The 19,982-nt window shown below is 46.7% G+C and overlaps 1 protein-coding gene across 3 annotated transcripts in view; it reads right to left on the bottom strand.

Moving 5' to 3' along the window:
• Positions 1–4,277: 4,277 nt before the first annotated feature.
• Positions 4,278–19,982, bottom strand: part of adarb1b (adenosine deaminase RNA specific B1b) — a 75,478-nt gene continuing 59,773 nt past the window's right edge. For all 3 annotated transcript variants that reach the window (XM_037487730.2, XM_037487731.2, XM_037487729.2), the window contains 9 exons: positions 18,595–18,669; positions 15,332–16,257; positions 13,952–14,066; positions 13,643–13,811; positions 13,416–13,561; positions 12,666–12,834; positions 9,005–9,186; positions 7,362–7,540; positions 4,278–6,941 (listed from right to left, as the gene is read on the bottom strand). In XM_037487730.2, coding sequence (XP_037343627.1) covers positions 6,765–6,941; positions 7,362–7,540; positions 9,005–9,186; positions 12,666–12,834; positions 13,416–13,561; positions 13,643–13,811; positions 13,952–14,066; positions 15,332–16,257; positions 18,595–18,622 — 2,091 coding nt within the window. In that variant the 5' untranslated portion in view covers positions 18,623–18,669 and the 3' untranslated portion in view covers positions 4,278–6,764. The remainder of the gene's footprint in view (positions 6,942–7,361; positions 7,541–9,004; positions 9,187–12,665; positions 12,835–13,415; positions 13,562–13,642; positions 13,812–13,951; positions 14,067–15,331; positions 16,258–18,594; positions 18,670–19,982) is intronic.

The following is a 19,982-nucleotide window of genomic DNA, read 5'->3' as shown; positions in this document are numbered from 1 at the left end:
AAGCGGGTGGTGGCGACATGGAGACTGTTCTGCACACTGAAACCCTTTATTAGAAATAAGCACAATGCATCATTTTAACCCAGAAAAACAAGAAAGGCAGAGAGCATTTAAAATGGGTCACTGAGTTTCATTCCTTGATATTAGTTTCCATAACATCTTGTCAGGGAGGAATGATCAATTATTCAGACTGTCAAAGCCTTTTTTATCCTTAAAAAAATGTTTGGGGGACTTCTGTATTTCATTGGGACCCAAGATGATTCGTCAGAAACCTCCGGAGAGTTTTGAACTATTTCCTCGCAATGTTTTTCTCAAGAAATAGGTTTCGTAGGCTTACACACTCCCCCCCGGGTTCATAATACATGTGTTTTCTCCTCACTCTCCTCTCTCTCCATTGCCTGACAATTCCTCGTCTGGCTCACTGAAGCGCTGTCGAAAGATCCTTTCCTCAAAAAAACGTCTCATATTGTGCTCTAAGCATAAAAGTAAGTCTACCAAGAGCGACAGAAATACCAAACTTTGGGTGTAATGACACCAACAAAATAGTATTTACAAGAAACTGCTAGTAGAATATAGCTGTAATAGTGTACATACAGTATATGTATATATAATTGTTTCTCACTAGTGTACCAGGTACAAGGCCTGCAGAGAGGCACATGGGGTTCAGAGCGTCAAAGAGTCAAGGACTAAGCAATTAGGGGAGCTGAAGGCTCTGGATACGATATTTAGAGCATATGAAGCTGTAGTGTTGGAACCTGAAGCTGTGTGAGCTTTGTCGATGGAACTGTGGACGATTGGGACGATGTTGGTCAAAACCAAAACGCAACACCCAGGGTCACCAGCATGGCCTTTGTCATGGGATCCGTGTGCAAAGTTGTCCCTTTGACTACTTTTTTCTGAGAGGAGACACACCGAGGGGGACATTATAAAAGCAAAGCAGGCCCCCTTGTGTTTACAGAAATACTGTTATATGCTGCCACACACACACACACACGTACGAGGTGCTTGACGTTGACTTTGGGTGTGCGTGTGACAAGGGCACGGGGCTATTAGTCCTCGTTTGCACACTGCTTGGACAATTTAGCTATTCAAATAGAGCCCGCCTACTGGAAAACAGCTCCTTAATGAGGAGCTGGGCCGGGTAATATGCCATGAATCTATTCTTTCCCACACAATCACAAACACACAGAACCATTACGTACGCCAACTCTTAAGCACAAAGTTACACACACACACAAGGGCTGACGGATATTATAATTTGTGCAGAGCGAAACGGGCAGCCATTTTCGCCACGTAAATCAAAAAGGTCAAAATGCAAATGTCAGCATTTCATCCCCCCCCCTCTGCCTTTTAATTATTCTGTCAGGTTCAAAGAGGCTTCATCAGGAAGGAGCTGCTGTGACGAAGGACGGCCTGAGCTCACAGATAAGCTCCGTCGGTGTCTCCTTTTGACACTTTCTTCTGCGTATCTGCTCTCCTCTCACACACACACACACAGCGGCACTTAGCATCACCTCAAAGGAAATTACAAAGTATGGGCATGAGACGCCGTGCCGAAGAGAGGCTTCAGCAATTACCAGGCGACTTGTGTGGATCTTCAGTGCATTACTTTAATCTGCGGGGAGTCGTCTTGTTGGCTGATTTCGAAAACTCAAAAGAATAGTTGGTTTCGGGTTGTAGTGCGAGAAGATATGCTCTCCATTATTATAGAAAGATTGTTCTTTTTTTTTTTTTTTTTTTTACAAACCAAGACCTGTGAAAATGAAAATGTTTTGACAGACCTTTTGTGCCATTCTAAATCTATCTCACACTCATTAGTTATCAAGGTAATTAAATCAGATGCTCCCAGATGAAGGCCACGGCACACACACACACACACACTCGTGGAGGAGACTCCTGAGGAACATTTCATTTTTCCTTAAGCAACAAAATAAAATGAATTTACCAACATGTGTGTACAAAAGAAGGAAGGAGAAGGAAGCATAAAAGCCACTGAGGCTTGTATCTTTCAATCCCCGACTCATCCAAACATGAACAGTTTGGCTTTTTCTCCTGAATATGGAGGCCTTTAAAGTGTTGTTGGGTAAGTGTAAGATGCCGTTTAACGTTGCCGTGGTTGCGTACCTCACTCACTTTGTGCCAGGCGGCGTTCATCTCTGTTCCAACTGCATGGTTTGGCTTCCCAGGCGTTTCCCTTCTCCTTGGGGGATTCTTTTTATTTAGGGAGTTGTTTAAGTTGTTTGGGAGCCTCGGCGTGTCCTCACTGGTCAACCTGTGTATGACGTCCATGATACCTAATGAACATGCTTATAATGCCTAGCACAGTGTCATCATAGTTAGAAGAGCCCCTAAATAAGATAAAACGCTTCACAACAATAATCACAACCCAATATAAAAGATGTTATTACGCCTTAAGAAGAACTATGGTAACACTTCATAATGGCTGTGCAGTCCCTGGGTTTCTTTTCAAGGATCCGAGTATTACAATTACTACAATGGTAATACAATGGATTATAACACTGTTTATAGATTTTAATTTCACTTTGTTGTTGAATTAGGGGGGGTGGTCAGTGAGTTTATTCCTTGTAGATGGCGGCTGGCTCGGCCCGTTTGGAGAAACCGACGGAAGTACCGAGTAAAACACTCAGCGTACCTTTAAGACCAATTAAGAGTGAATTCTAAGCTCATTTTATAATCATTCATTATTTTATGTATTTCAAGTATGGGATTTAAAATGTGTGTGAGGAACGAGCAATTATGAAATGTGATGAAACTTGACCTTAGACCTCATTTTAAAAAATCCTGTGTTTTGATCATTGTTGTTCATCATTATGACTCCATAAACATACAAGTAGGATTTCACAGTGTGTTCTTATAAGTCACTATACATCTATGTGTATGTATATATCTATACACTGCATCACACATGGAGCCGGGGCCTCGGGGTCGATGGGTGTGACGCCATCAGGGCGAAAAAACCCTGGCGAGACACAAGGTCACAGAGACAGTGGCGGCGGTGGGGGGGGGAGCGCGGCTGCCACATATATCAAGTGTGCTGAGCAGAAAATGGAAATGGAAATGTGAGCCTTGGAAGAGTGCGGCTCCCATTTAGCCCTGGACCAGAGATGATGATTTGTCATTTCTCTCAGGGCCACGGCGCCGCCGCGAGGCCGCCGGCCCTCACCGGCCTTCACTGGCCCTGCTATGGAGGACAAAAAAAGACTTAAGTATAAATAAATGTATGAATAAATACAGCAATAAATAAATGCGTAAATAAATAAATATGAAGATAAATAAATAAAAGTATCAATACATAAATGCTGAAATATATATGAAAATAAATATATGAATGTAACCATAACTAAATAAAAGTTGATAATGAAACAGGTCATGAACAAATACATACCATATATTTATTTCCACATTTATTTATGCTTGTGTCTGTATGCTAATGAGGTGGGCGGTCCTAACCTCTGTCTGATACTGAGCCCACTATTACAAGCCAATGAAATATCTGACACCAAAACGTTAGAGATGCAGATGGTGGACGAACACGGCCTTCTGTTGATTGCATTGACCTTTTCCCGCTCAACCCTTTTTCCCAAACTTCTCAGGTTTTACTTTGTCGACTTAGTTTGATGATGAAGGTCGGTGTTCAGTAGTAAACCATTTAGTAAAAAGTCATTAGGAAAAGGTGGGGGCATATTTAAAAGGGCTCATTTCCTCTGGGATTAATAGAAAGTTGCCGATGGATACCAATGATGGCGACTTGCCTTCAGTAGCTGAGGGATGGATAACCAGCTCAAAGACGCCTCACAGCCACGGATGGTGCACGCCTGACCTTCTCAGGTATGAACAGCCTGGAGGTTTCCTGACAACACACACGCACAATTACTTTAGTCAGAAATGGGGCTAAATTTACTGTGTAGCACATTTGTCATTTCAGGCTAGTTGTTTTCAGGCTTCACATGAAAGTTCAGTAGCAAATCTTGTAATTACTATTAAGTGTTCTCTGTTGTACATTGTTTTGAGCATTAATATGGCAGCAAATCAAAGCTATTTGGGGGGTAATGTGTAGGAATTAAGTCCCGTCTGCGTGTTGTAATGCAGCGCTGCATAAAAAAACACACATTTGCAATATCTGATCTTTTTAGGTTGGACTCCAACAACAAACAGGCGTTGCCATAGTTACGCTCCAACGGAGAACTGCGTCCACATGTGGAGCCTGCAGCGTGGGAACGTTCTGAGAGGCGTCAATCAAACACACAGAGACAGCGTGATGAGAAAGAATCCCAACCATGTGCAAAAGTAAACTAGGAACTCTTTTATTCTTTTTTAGATCATTTTCTATATCCATGTTTAGAGTTTTTTCTTCTTCTTTTTTCTACTCGAGTCTTCATGCTAGGTGCAGCTTCGGTGTTGGTAGTACATGCTGTGGAGTGTGGACCACTGGAGGGGGGGGGGCAAAAGTATTCCACTACAGGCACACCTGCAGAGGAGTCGTCGAGGGGGGGGAGGGGGGGGGGCACTGACCATCATCGAGGATTCACAAAGGGTTAAGCGGAAGCTGTTCAGTTCTTGCTGTGATAGTTTTCATCCGATCCATAAACAGGGACGGTTTTATCATGACATCATCAGTTGACATCTTTAGTGCAGTTAAAGGAAACAAAAAGAAACCACTTCAGAAGCAGGCAGTCGAGAGGGGGGGGGCAAAAAAGACTGAAGCAAAAGGGGAGGGGGCAGACTCCTGTTTGTGATGGAGCGACATAAAAGGAGACGTCAGGAGTATTGCTTGTGACTTTGGTCTGGGCCTATTTGTCGGGGGGGAGGGGGGGGGGGGGCTGTTTTTTTTTTCTTTTTTCTTCCAATCAGCTGTGTTGGGTTCTCCTTACCTGCTTTTCTAATACTCACAAAACAATCAAATACATTTAAAAAAAGAAGAAAAAGGTACATATATGACATCACACGTGCCAGCTTGTGGATGCCACTTTTAGCTGAGGCACCTTACAGTGCATATTCATTTTTTTTTTTTGTTGTGTTTCTTTTCAAACATTGGTGGCTACAATGGGGATGAAGCCTGTTAAAAGCCCGGCAGTGTTGGTGCCATGCGTTACGTACGGTGCCCAGTGACTCGTGGAGAACCACCTCCACCTCTGAACACTTTTCTAAGGTGGGATGAACAGATTTGTGTAGTTCCTTATATACAGAGAATTTGCTGTCTCACAATGTACACATGTCCACTGACGGCTACAGATCCACTGAAGAAGTACTGACATTTGAGATTTCCCTCATACGGATTGGAATAAACAGTTTTTGTAGCAATTACTACATTGTTCAGTGAATATACAAAAAAAACAACAAAAAAAAACAGTAAAGGGTTGGTTTGAAAACAAAAAATAGGAGGAAGCCAGAAGAGTGGGACAGAACACACATGGACATCATCTTTGGTGGAGTATCCAGAGTACACACACACACACACACACACACTTCCTACAGCTGGGAATAGGAATTGACTGCAGTTACTTGGTAAATATTTTGTCATTTACAAATTGGAAAACACTATCTAAAACATCTATGCACTCAGGGTGTAAAGGTGAGCTCACACAGGTGTTGCTGGAGATGTAGAAGACAGAGGAAACGACATCACACCGTGATACAATTTGGTTATAACCCGTCTTGGCCGACGTCGACGTGGTGGATCACTGCGTGTTTGCGACCATCTGCAGCTCCACACGCCGTCTGTTCCCTTAAAGGTTCAAACCGATCGTAGGAGGTCGGCTCACCACTAGTTTCACTACAGTAGCATCCCACATCCTATATGCCCAATCTTAAGAAAGACAAATCCCAACCCCCCCCCCCCTGAAACAATCAAACCAACAAACAATTACAACACCTTTACAAAAGAGAGACAAAGATTCAAAGCTGCCTGTGGAGGAAGATGCTGGCAATCATTCAGTGATGGGAGCACAGGGCTCTGCACCATACTGCTTCTTCTTCGTGTATTTCCTGCTCCGTAGGCTTCCCGGTTCAGTTCCCATGCAAAAACATGGCTTGGATGGAGGAAAAGATTCAACGTGCAGCAGCTCGTCCAGAGACCCAGGCGAGGAGGGGGGCGGGCAAAAGGGGAGGGGCTTTGGAGGGCGGAGTAGGCCACAACGCCCCCTTTCCCTCCCTCACTGTTCAAGTATGAAATGAGAGTGTCACGGATTCATGAAGTGTGCCGACCTGCTGTGACCTCTGGCCTGTTCTCACCAGTCAGCGAATCAAACACAGCATTTAGAACATTTCACTCTTTAATGCAGGGATCCAACGAACCGACCAAATGACACATTCAAATGTTTTAGAGCTTTTGGGATTTCTCTTTCTTTTCAGCATTTATGGTCCATACATCGTTTTTTTTTTTTTAGGCTACATTTCACCCTAAACTGGCTACACTCGTGGATCCGAAAAATAGATAAAAACTGCATAATTTCAAATTCCACATCCACGGCATAAAAGCACAGATTCCAGTTTTAAAACAGAAAACCAGCAGGAAAAAAACCATTAAAATCAAGTCCTCTGAGGAATGACAGCGAGGAGCTGTGGATGGTTGGTGAACGTTCATTTCCACAGTGCAGGACGTGCCGACACATGGGACGGAGGTAAGTGTCTCTGTGGGCTTGTTCCTATTGGGGAGAGAAGGGGAGGAGGGGGGGGGTCTCTTGCTTTCAGTCCTGGGTCAGGGACAGATGGAGTGTGTGTGTGTGTGTGTGTGCCTGGTGGATCCCTCAGGAGCAGAGGGTGAACTGGTCTTGCTCGCTGGGCTTTTTGACCCAGGCCCCCAGGCCGGCCTTGTGGAAGGCCTTGATGAGCGCCTGCTTGGCCGAGTGGTACTCCGTGGCCACCTGCTTGGCGTCGTGGTACGAGCTGGGCTTCAGCACCTTGATCCACAAGATGGAGGACAGCTGAAACGGAGAGAGGAGCGGGAGTTGAAGAGCTCATCTGTTCTACCTTTCTCTATTTGTCTTTAAGAAAAGAAAGAAATTCCAATCAGCGAGACTGATTAAAGCTTCAGCTAATTTGCACGTGTAGTCCCTTGACCGGAGGACAAATAACACATTAACAAACAGCACTGGATGGAATACATAATGCAAAAATATAATTGGTAAACAGAAAAACAAGAGCTACAGACCAGCATATTAAAAGTAACAATCATTTTGCTCAACGATTACAGAGCTGAGCAACTTTTAGAAGTGTAAATTCATGACATTTCCGATCATATTTGAATAGCTTTCCGATTTGCTTCAGACTGACCACATGGGACAAATCCGAGTGGTCATCCAGAGCAACGGGGGGGGGGGGGGGGGGGGGCGGCGTGCGTCTACCTTGGAGTGCAGGCGCACCCAGCGGCTGTAGAGGGCGTGCTTGCAGAGGCGCGAGGCGCGGCCCATGTCGTCCTTGCCCGTGGTGGCGTTGATCACCTCCAGGGCCACGTCCCCCACCGTCCAGTTCACGCTGAAGTTGGGGGCCTTGCCCGGCTGCCTGGCCTCTGCATTACTTATGCCTGGAACCAAGGAAAAACCTGGAGTCTAATATATATATATAATATGATTCACTTTTTAAGATTTGTTTTGGAACATAAGCTTAAGGGTTTCCTTTCATGTGCTGTGACAGCTTCGCCGCCCTCAGCCTCCTGACATTTTGGACCCTGACAGCGTTACCTTATAACACGCACACAGTGAATTGAGAGCTTTCCTGTGGCAACAATGTCGACCATTTAAGAACCTTTTTCAAAACATTGTGTCCAAAAAGAAAGCGTTTTCGAGCTTTCAAGCGGTAAAAGGGCTGCGATGAGATCATTATTTTCTCCCTCCATCCTCCAAAGTGTCCGTGGGAGACCAGCAGGAACTTAACCTCCTGATATCCGACTGCATGGATGTAATAAAAAAAAAAATGGATGTTGCACCAAACCTGGAAACAGATTACTTCAAATAAAAACCTCTCCCACAGCAACCTCTTTTTTTTGGCTTTTCTTGTTTTGTGCTACCGAGTGAACACAAACAGGGGGTTGTGAGGTCACAGCCTCCACTGTATCTGAAGCATGAACGGGACAACATCTGGCTTCCATAAATCCCGGTGTCCTGCTCCTTGTGTGCGCATTAAGCTCATTGGTTCCATTTCAAAGCCCTTGTGGCAGAAGATGATATAAAAGGGATGAAATCCCCGTCGCTCCGACGCCGCGGCCCTTCACCGCCAAAACCTCTCTAAAGAGGAGAAGGTTGTCCATCTCCACCGCTGTTATCTTGTTCACATGTACGGAGCCACCAGGGAGGAGCACGTGATGAGACGCCCCTTGGCCTCGTCCCCAAATGATGTTTCAGAAGCTCTTGCTGTTTTCCATTGGGCAGTACTGCTGACATGGATTGGGTTTTGGACAATTTAAAACTCCTCCCCCAAAAAACAATTTTCTAATTAATTAAGTCGGTACTTTCAGCTTGCATTTGAAGCGTTTTTAGCCTTTCATGAACCAAAAATACCAAAGTAAGGAAACAAAGAGAAATCTAAGGAATGTGGTTAGATAGCCATATCAGGCTAAACATGTCACTACCTGTAGCAGAGCACATCATTAACTAACCACACTAGGAGGCCATCATGTGTGTAGCCCACTCGCGTGGCTAGCTAGTTGGCTAGCATCTCTGGCGGGTTCATCAGCTAGCGCTGGCTAGCTAACGTTAGCTGATAAACCCGCCAGAGACGGTTGTTGAGTCCTGCTCTGTAGCCTTTTCAAAAGGTTCAAGCCAATGCTGCAAATGTACACAGTGATAAAGCTACTGAAATTCCACGGGAACAAGGTAGTAAATGTCAGCTCACATCAAACAGATGGGAGGCGGCATACTAGTCTTCCCGCTGTGGTGGATAAATGTGTTTATTGCTCACCGTCCTCCTCTCTGATATTTAGACACAGTTATTACCGAGGCAGCGTCGCCTCAGTCTTTCCGCGTTAAAGGGCGTAGAAGCAGGAACTCACCACTGAGCAGCGGCCTGTTGAGAGCGAACTGCTGAGGCAGGTCCTCAATTTCTGCGATGCGCTGGTACATGGCCCTGGAGAGGTGGTCGGCATGGTAAAGGCTGCCCAGGATGATGCTGGAGAAGTAGATCGGCTCTGTGAAGTAGCTCATCAAAGAGCCCTGGATGCCCACCACGTTCCACCTGCACAGCAGACCACACGCACGTCAGGTAACCTGCAACCTTCTTTTTCAGAAATATGCAGTTTTAACCGCTTTCTTGTGTTGAATATGGATGCATAATCAACACAAGTTATTTTAGAAGATAGTCACAGCAGATAAAAACCAAGTATTTCGGCAAAGAAAGCAGACGCTGTCCTAAAGTTCCCATGAAACGGCTGACAAAGTGCTATGATTCTGTTCACTTCCTGTTTGCTGTGAATACATCAGGTCTGACGGTTTCAGTATGTCATAGTGCTGAGTATGCATGATGCCTCTCTGCCAAACTCCCTATCAACAGCAACCAGCCCAACACGGAGACTGGGTTCTACCCGCGCATCACGCAGGGTAGAAACAAAGAGGATTGTGGAGAAGGAGGCCAGCGATGGAGCCGATGCGAGCCAATAGTAGGCTGTGTCTATAATAAAAGTGCTTCATTGAATGCAAAATTAGGATAAGATGTTATTGATTGAAATGCATCCCATTTTGCAGGATGAGTGAGCAGGATTGATTTTTATTATTGTTTTTCCCAAGAAATGAGCCCAAACATAGGTGTCATTTGTCGACGCTGCGTCAGGGTGTTTGTCTTACACAAGTGTGTGTGGCTTCATTCGTGGGCCCTTTGCCAAGCTTTGGTCTGTACAAAAAGGACAGAAAGTCGCCTGACAATTGAGAAGTTCAGAGGCCTGAAACACGGATGAATACTAAATGATAATGTGGAACGTGCACCCACACATACAGCTGCACAGGTAAAAAAAAAATATTTCAGCACATGACACACCAATGCAATCCACCACACACAATCCTACAGTAGTGTACACTGCAGGTTATCCAATTTCATTGGTGTACTTCTATGCTTTGTCTTTTTCCCTTTGGGGGAGAAAAGAAGTAAAGACATACAGGCGGGTGTAACTCACCCTGCATGAAGCCCCCAAGCCATTCTTTCATTGCTAAAACATACATTTTTAAGAACAAATCCCTAAAACAATGGTTTAATTATTGTTAATTAAATCATTTTGGTTTAAAAAGATATTACTCATATGGGAGTAAATGTGCATTTGATGGAGCCTGTTTGAGCTGCGGTTCAACGCACATTTGATGTATTTGTATGAATTCAAGGCAACCAGGCGGCGATGTGGGATTGGTATAAAAACTCCATTCCCCGTTCCTAGCAATGAAAAACCTTGTCGCCAAGGGCAACAATGTGGCTCCATTATGTATGTGGACATTTTTTACATAGGACTCAATGGAACAAAAGAATAAGTGGTAACACTTTCCATGTCTACAATGCATCACAAAAACTATTATAAAGAGTTATATTCATCTTATATTATATGGACATCTCACTTTTAGATATATCAGAAAACAAATTACATGACGTACACCTGGATTCCACAGCAAGCAGCGCATTCGCCATAAAAATCAGGAGACAGTAAAGTTAAGTCAAAGAATATTACTGTGTATGTAGTTGCATGAATGCATGAATTGAGTATTTTTTTCACTTCATACACACCAAGTAAGGACCTCTTATAATGATTAAAATGCATTGTAATATCAATTAAAATCTAAATATAACAATGTGATTTATAATATAACACTTGACCTTTCCATAAACAGCTTCATAATTATGATTATTATGAGTGCTTAGAACTATAATTATTCAGTGTCATAAACTGATTATAACGCAAAATGAGCATATTAATAATAAAGCATAGTGACAAGCATCATGGATGGTGTTACCATGAGGCTTCTTCTACACAGGCAAAACCAAACGCTAGTCGGATGAATGCATTGTTAGTAATGCTGTTTTTATGCTGTTGATACTTTGGTGGTGTATTGATTATTATTGATCCATTATCCATTATATTTTAAAAAATCCCAAGACAATACTATTCTTATTCTCCCTTTTGCTTCAGGCAGACTGCTTGAGAGTGTGTGAAATTACCAAAATGGACCCAGAACAATGAGGAATATGCGAGCATAATACCCCGGGCTACTCAAAAGACACCATCGTCTCTCTGTGTGTGTGTGTGTGACTGATACTGCGTGTGATAATGCAATCTAAGAATTCATCCGCTGCGAGCAGAAAAACACACATTCAGTACAGCCAAACAGCTCCGTGTTATAACACACACACATTCATCAAAACAGGGTTACACAAATACACCTGTAGAAAAAGAAAACACTGTGAAAGGACACACAGGGTATGTAAAAAGAACCACACACACAAACAGATTTATGTTTTTGGAAGCATTCAATTCCTTTCCTGCATACATCTCTGTATTTCCTTGTTGTTTTCTTATTTGATATTATGCACACACACACACACACACACACACACGCACACGCACACGCACACACACACACACACACACACACAAACAAACAAACAAACAGAATCTGCCTTCAGAGCTTCCACCTGGTGCTCCGGAGCTCATTAGAGCGGCGCTTAGGCGGAGGACGGCCGCGGGGCTGGTCATGTGACCGAAAAGGGAAGCGAGAGGAGAAAACACTGTGTGAAGGGAGGGGGCGCAGTGAGAACGCGCCGACCCGGGTCGCTGTATCAAACAGCGACCCCCGCAGCCAACCATCACTCACCGCGAGGACAGGAGCGGGTGGGAGGAGGATTCCTCACCCGGTTACCGGCTCGAGTCCCGAGGGGTGAGGCGCCGCGCTTTCCCCCTTACACGGGGAGGGACGCGCTCTCCATATCCGATCGCAACGGCAACCCGTTCATGTTCTCCCGTTGCTCCTCCCCATCGAGCAAAGCCCGGCCCCCACCTTACGAGGCGTATGGTCCACAAACGACTTTGCCCTCGACTGACTCGGGTCGCCCGCTGCCCCCGCTCTGTCGACGCTTCCCCCCGTCGCACGCGCTCATCGGGCGGTTATTAGCACCCAGGAGGAGGAGGAGAAGCAGGAGGAGTTATGGAGGAGGTTCACCGTTCATCACGAAGGAGGCAAAGAGTCGCCTTGAACACGGACAGAGACTAAAGACACTTTCATCTGCCTGCTGGGGAGGATCCATCAATCCAGGCGTCCCTGACACGCGCTGCAGGAAGTGGAAAGACAAGGCCGCCATGTAATGCAATTCACCACAGCCCACAACATGCTGCAATGAAAAGGACTAATGAAACCAGACGGCCGAATATGTTCCCGCTGACTCAGAACCGTTTGGGAGAAGTCAGCTTTTGGGATTTTTTGATCTTTCATGCAGATTGAATGTGTTAAAAAAGCTTTAGAGGGGTTGGTAGGTGGGTTTTCATCTGAACTGAGCTGCTGACTCTTGCTTTTCTGTTTCACAGAGACGTTACGGCGCCATCGATGTTCTCGTCTGTTGGCAAAGAAATTCAACTAAGATAAAACCTTACATTTCTATTCAATCATTCAATGATCCTCTGTGAAATAGACAGGGCTGCTTGTTAGAACCGGATCATTCACAAACAGAAGCTGCAGACGAATCACCTTGCGATCTTGTCGCTGCAGGACATGGTGAGTAACCTCTCCCCCTGCAGCACGCCGTCCCAGGTCTGGATGGTGTTGCTGGACCTCACGGGGATGGTGCCCTCTCCCGACTCAATTTTGGTCCTCAACTGCCCCCGTGCTTTCCGGTTGGGATGTCGGTCTCCTTGGTCTGAGCCACGCCGCACGGAAGATATTAAAAGGAGGAGAGAGATGCATAAAAGTGGTAAAGAGGTAAACGTGGCTCTGCTGGACGCTGATGGATCCCTATTCATGTGCAAATGTCCACGCAAATCTCAACACGAGGAGACAGAGAGAGATGGAAAAATGTATTATTTATTATTCTGTTCTCAATGTTTTCTACTGTTCCGCCAGCAGGCGCCATCTATTCAGTGACTAATTGAATGTGGCTGTTTTCTATTAAGCCCGCCATGTGCAACGGGAAACACTTTGACAAGAGTAAGAGGGAGGTTAATCAGACAGACAGTGCGAGTGCGAGTGCGCCGGGCGGGAGGAAGACTGATAGAGACAGACAGAGAATGACAAAATGCTCTAATTACTGGAGCCTTGTTTAAATGCGTCCGTGATGCCTATTTGGATTCAGGGTAAAAGTTCTGATTAAATTAAACCGCGCGTCGTCGGGAAACCTGCAAACTGAATTAAACAGAAACCCGCCGTCGTTAAAACTGAACTCTGAAGGCGAGACAAATAAAGACGGGAGCGTTTAGGAGGGGGGGGGGGGGGACCGCGCACCTTCGACTCCGGCCTCGTGAGGGGAGAAGATCCGGGCGTCTCCGCAGGGCGAGGTGCTGATGTAGAGGTGGAACTGGACGTTGTCCTTTAACCTGTAGCCCCCCTTGTCGCACGGCACGAATATCGACCTGTGGTGGTCCTCCTTGCTGCAAAGACAGAGAGTAAATGGGCGAAGCGGCCAAAACGCAGCGTCGCAGCACGAAGGGAATCAGATCCGCCAGACTGACCCGAGAAAGACCTCCAGCTGGCTGTAGAGGTAGCGGATGAGCGAGCGCCGGGCGATGATCTCCGCGTGGCAGTCGTTGAGAGCCAGGCCGCGGTCGCTCATGTACTCGCCGTTGATGCATTTGGTTCCCGTGGAGACACAGATGACCTGTGCCTCTTTGACGTCTGTCCCTGATGAGGGGACAGCGGACAAAAGACACGGCGGTGAAACGCAATGTTAAAGCGCGGGGTGATCTCACGCCACCGATCCAAAGTGTGTTGTTTATTTTGTACAGAAGCACGGCGCACGTTTCCCCCCCCCTGTAACATACCTGTTGTCATAACGACTCCTGCGAGCACTTTCCGTCGTGCATGGGGGGAGGTGAAGTTTTCTGTCAGCTCACTGAACTTATCCACCACCAAGCGAGACACTGCATCAGCCAGAACCTGAAAACACACACACACACACACACACACACGCGCGCGCGCGCACACGCACACACACACGTGAGTTTGCAAAGCGCGTTGCTGCTATCCTCCTCCTGTACCTGTCGGCTCCAAACCAGCATCAGAGCGCTGAAACCGCAACAAACTGAGTTGTCCCCCCCCCCTCCCCCCCACCGAGGTACAAGACCGTTCTAATGAAACTGGGTTGACCCCCCCGAGGTACACGTAACGCACGCTTAGACCGTTCTAATCACCATCTCCCTCCTGACAGCAAAGAGTGTCCTCCTAAACCTGGGGAGTGAACTTCAGGCGTCTTTAGTTCTTTGGGCAGCCCCCCCCTCCTCCTCCTCCTCCTCCTCCTCCTCCTCCTCCTCCCCCTCCTCTCGTTGCTAATGGGATAAAATGACGACAAGCAAGAGGAGAGACGACGGCTGGATGACCACGACTGAGAGAGATTATTCCAATATTACTTCCCTGATACTTTGGAGTCAGCCACTCGTAGCCGGATCATTTGACTCCAGCGCCAAGGTCGTCCATAGTGTGAGAAGCAGAGTTAATGTCTGCCCCCGAAAAGGCGGGGGGGACCAAGACGCAGAGAAAAAAACATGGTCCAAAAATGATGGACATAATAGATGCTTATTTTCGTACATTTATGTCGAAATGCATTTTTTTAATGTGTTTAATGTTTTGAGCGTCCCAAACTACAGAAATACTAAACATGTGCTCTTGGGGACTCGGACCATTTGTCCCCATTAGTTCCTGTTCAATACGGAGCGACAGGGAATTAATAGAGCAATTAGTGGGGGCTCAATCGTTAAAACGGGGTTCTCCTCAAATAAATCTGTTGAAAAGTGGAGAGAAGGAGTACAGGGGACCAGCGGGGCTTGGGGGGGGGGGGGGGGGCCCTGACTGTCCACAGTGTGTTGTGGGGATTACCTTGTTGTCTCAGTCACCTCTAGAGTCGCATGAAACGTCCACCCGGCCCCCCCCCCCCTTTATCCCTGCACACCCGAGGCGAGGGAGGTTAAACGACGTCTTCTGGTTTAGTCCTGGCTTTACACCACCCTGCTTTTATTTTTTTTAAAACCCCATCTCATCATTAAGCTGAAGGCCAAGCAGACCTGTTTCCATGCACTGGATGACACCATGTGATGGAGGGTGTGGTTCCCATGGATGAACTTCGTGGGACTACACTCCGGTTGCTTTTTTGGATTGAGTGAGACTCTCTGCACATGTGGCTATACGGAGAGAAAGGAACACGTTACCTGGGGCAGGTGTAGCTGCAGGCCCTCGCTCGGGATGGGTTGCCGGGACGGCGTCTGGTCGAGCTGCATGTTGAAGAGAGCCGAGAGCGCCGCCTGCGCCGCCCGGGCCTTGGCCAGCTTCTTGTTGCGCCCTGAGCCCTCAAACGTCTGTGCGTCCACCGTTACCGACATCACAAAGTTCTTGGCGTGACTCTCGCCGCTCTCCGAGACAAAGTCATATTTGAGGCCCGGCCTGAGCTCGTTGAGGATCATGACCGGGTTCTTGCCGCTGGACGGCGAGCTGAACGTCGACGGGGGGGGCAGCGGGGCCTGCGCCAGGCTGCTGCCGGGCGGCGCGGGCAGCGGGTACTCCCCCAGGGAGCTTAGGGAGCCGCTGCCGTTGGAGCCCAGATAGAAGGGTTCCTCGGGCGCGGCCGGGGTCTCGAAGCCGTTGAAGAGCATGTCCGGGAAGTCCGCCTGGTCGGACGTGAAGTCCGTGTTGACCGTCAGCGTCCGGCCCATGGCCAGGTGCGCCTCCGAGGCGTTGGGGAACTGCACGAAGGAGCGCAGCGCCTTCTCCGCCGCGTTCAGCTTGGCCTTCTTCTTGGTCGGGCCCATGCCCTCGAACATCTGCCCGTTGACCTCCACGGTCATGACGAAGACGGGCGCGTGCACCGGCCCCGTCTGGGAGAGCAGTTTGTACTGGAGGCCCGGTTTGATCTCGTTCAGCTGCATCAGGGCGTTCTTGGGCAGGACCGGGCCCGGCGTTTTCTTGCGCTTCTTGGCGCGGAACTTGGAGTGCGTGTGGCCATTGCTTCCCTCCTCTAGGGGGCGCTTTCGACTGCCCAGGCCGCTTCCATTGGGGAGCTGCTCAGCCACTCCCAACCCGTCCTTGCAGGACACGTTGTCCAGGTTTCTGTTTTCCTTAACATCGGTGCTGCTCGAACCTGTGGTGCCCAGAAAGAGTAACTTACAGCGCCTTCGTTGCAGGATCTTGTAAATGCAAAATTTATAGATTCCTTTATCACTCTTTGGAACTGAACCAATGATTTGTGTTCCGTTATCAAAGCAAGAGAAGCTGTCTTTTAATTTGATTGAACAACCTTCAGACTATCGATGTAACTACAAATAGTACATTCAGATACGTCAACATATTAGAGTTAGAACATTCAGAACAGTAGGGCCATTTTTTGGACTATATTTGGTATTTTATTTTCAATGAACCTCTTGAAGTTATAGTTATAAAGGCTTCTGATGGTCAGGGTAAAGTAGGAGACACATTTAACTACTGTACTTTTGTCAGGCTGCACGGTGTGCACACACACACACACACACACACACACTATAAATTCTTAATTGCTCGAGTGCTTAACAGAGGAATAAGTTACATTTTAAGTGAACTACACCCTACTGGGGAACACATATCACTGTATCCAGTTAGCAAAGTGGATGGAATATTGGCAAAAATTTTCATTTATAACATCCTTCAGCAAAGGCTTGCTAGGTTACTCCTTGCGGTGCTCAGGAGAGAGAGAGGCCGCAGTGTGCATGAGTGGGATTGCAGGTTGGGTTGAGGGGGTGCAGGGGGAAGAGTGCAGGGGGAGGAGCTGAGGACCAGGCAAACGGGAGGATGCATCAAAGAGGCGGAAGGAGGAGACTCCACCTACTGCAGGATCCTAAAGTCTTGACTTGTGACACTGATGAGAGGTTCAAATGCTGTGTGCCTGTTTTTCATAAGATTTGGAAAAGGAAACTCTGAATTCAAAATCAGTTTCTAATGAGGTGCCATTCATAAGACCCTGCGCCTCTGAGATCCCCCCCATGGAGCTTGTCAGAGAAAACAGTGTTTTAGGGTTGCAAAGTGCACAGACATGCCGTTACCATCTGCATAATGCCACTGACATTTCAAAAAAGGCAACAAAACAAACAAAAAAGACATTTTTCCAAAGAGCAAGAACACATCCTGCATATCCTTCAATTTACGAGCAATATCTGCACAGAAACCATGCGTTGTGTTTTTGCCGTGTGTGTACAAGCAAATGATGGTTTTGCAAATAAACAAGAGGAAGGGGAGGGACAGCATCGCAGCCCAGGCACAAACTACCACCCATCTATACGGTGACAGGTGAAATGTGCGTGTTGGCCAGCTGAAGCCTTTTAACAACTTCACAACCCTCCAAATGAATTGTTTTAAAACAACGCGGCATGTAGTGCTGTTGCTTGTTATGTTTCTCACATGAAGCTCTCGGCTACTGGAAATTTCCATTGAGTTTAATGCATGATATGCTTGAATACTGTCAATACCTCCCGTGGTGATCTTTTTAGTGTTGACAACAAAAAGCCAATCCAAAAGGTCTACTTGCAAAGAGAAAACGTGTGGCACGCTGCACACAGACAGACTGATAACCACACAAAAAAGAACAAACTGGAGCTCTCTCTCTCTCGCTTTCATTTGCATCATCCATCACATTTAAACTCATCCCACAGCCCTCATCCAATAAGAAGAGAATCCGATCAGAGGACGACCATGGAGCAGCAGGAACGACACCATGCAACGAGTTATGGCACACGCATGCGCTTTGGGTCCTCATGCCAGCGTCATGTGTAATCAGCATCCGTTGGTCACGCAAAGAAAAAAAGTCCCATGTTGCTGGATTTGTCGGGTAAAACTCCCCGTGAGGGCTGCATGGACCAAACACTGCAGCTCACTTTGAAATGCCACTCGTTCGAAAGGGCTTTTGATTTGAAAGGATTTGTCACACAAAAGTCAAAGCGTCTCACACGTTTTATCTTTAAATGTATATTTTGGACTGGCAGCAGAAGTGTAAGAAAGATGACCACAGAGCAAAGACACCGAGTGTGGCTGCCTCAAATGAAGCGGTCCGTTTGTATTGCAGGTGAGGAGACGCACTCCATCCCGCCCCTCCGAGCCTTCAGAGGCTCTCCAATTAACTCCCGGGGAGCCGGAGAGGAGGCAATCGGTTACATGACCTGAGGCTTCTCAGACGTAATGATTAGTCTCCGCACTGCTCTGTGAGTCGGTCAGGACAAATGATGGCTTCCATCACGCTGATGTGGATGAGCGGGATTAGGCATGTAACAGATATGTTACTTAATGTGGGGAGCGAAATGCGTTCACACCGATTCCACAGTGTCAACGAAGACACTCGAGGGAAGACATGCTGGACAGACAGCAGGGAGACATGAACACAGACATCTGGAAGCACACAGGGAGACGGACGGAGGGACGGAAAGGGAGAAACAGAAATGGGGAGTCGACTCACTCATATTCTCCTCCTCATCCACATCCATGGCGGCGGGTTTGTTGGGACCCGAGAGCTGCCTCGCCCCCGCTGCACCTGGGGATCAGAGGACACCAAGGTGGACTGCGTGAGCAGGGTCGCAGCAACACATTCAGAGACCTCGAGTGGATACAGCGGCCTTCAATTCCTCTAATGCTCCAGCCCGCAGACACACACACACACACACACAAAGGAATGCACATATTGCGCCCTGCGAGGTGTCCGTGATTCAGGCGTATAAATATTCAGAGGCTGAGAGATATCAAGGTGAGGGAGGAGGCCAGGGCTGACAGGCCTTAATAGCAGGAGCAGTCTATTGTGACTTTAATATCCCTCCGATTAGACCTCATTTCCCACTGCCTCCTGGGAGATATACAGCGAGTGACATGGCCAAGTTACTCCACTGGCACAGGTGCACACATACACACACACACACACACACACACACACAATCCCAAAGGTGGAGAGCGCCATTGAAGCTCAATTAAGCCATTTTTTTCCCGCTAACAGAATCAAATGATTTCTTGTGATCTTCTTTTCTTTTTTTTTTACACACAGACAACCAACGCTATAGGAGTTTGTGTCTTCCCTTCATTTTGGGCCACAGCTCCTTTGAGCCGGTTCCGATGAGCACGGACGGATCCAAAGCAGCAAAGGAGTGGCCCATTGAAGGAAAGAAAAAAAAAAAGCATTTGGTCTACGTTTGACATGATTTAAGTCAACAATGAATGGAGGACAGGAATGTCAACTTGTACACTGTTGGGAAACTAAAACAGGATAAAAACAGTGAAAGAGGTCAACATACAATATTAGCAAAAAGTTGTACCTTATTTACTTCAAAACCTACTTAAGAAGTGCTTGTAGGAGATCTGAGCCCCACTCAGTCACAATGCTACCCGTATAATGTCCATATATTAACATGATATTGCAATTAACCACTTTTAAATAACTTTTTTCTTATCCATAGAATTATCATAAAACTTAAAATAATCAAATATACCCACATACCTAAAGAATACCTTAAAAGACCTTGTGCTGATGTTGCACATCTGCCAACACAAAATGTGCAACATCAGCTAAAGTCTTTTGGGTTGGTAGGGAAATAACAAATTGATGATTTGTGTCAACCATGAAATTCGTTCTATTTCCGCCTGCTGGTCACCAATCTATTGATCTATTAATACTCGTCCAAGGAAAAGTTGCATTACTGGCTAAAAGTAAATGATTAATGACAGAATTAATCGTTGTAAGAAAGCTTCAACTGCATGACTTGCTCCATCGCTCTCCCAAACCAGCCACTTAAAAATGGTCGCGCGACATCGAAAGAAGAAGGAAACAAATCGCGTCCTTTCCATGAGAGAAAGACAACG

The sequence above is a fragment of the Pungitius pungitius genome, chromosome 10 (assembly GCF_949316345.1).
Source record: "Pungitius pungitius chromosome 10, fPunPun2.1, whole genome shotgun sequence".
Taxonomy (NCBI): Eukaryota; Metazoa; Chordata; class Actinopteri; order Perciformes; family Gasterosteidae; genus Pungitius; species Pungitius pungitius.
This window is presented reverse-complemented; position numbering and strand designations above follow the sequence as displayed.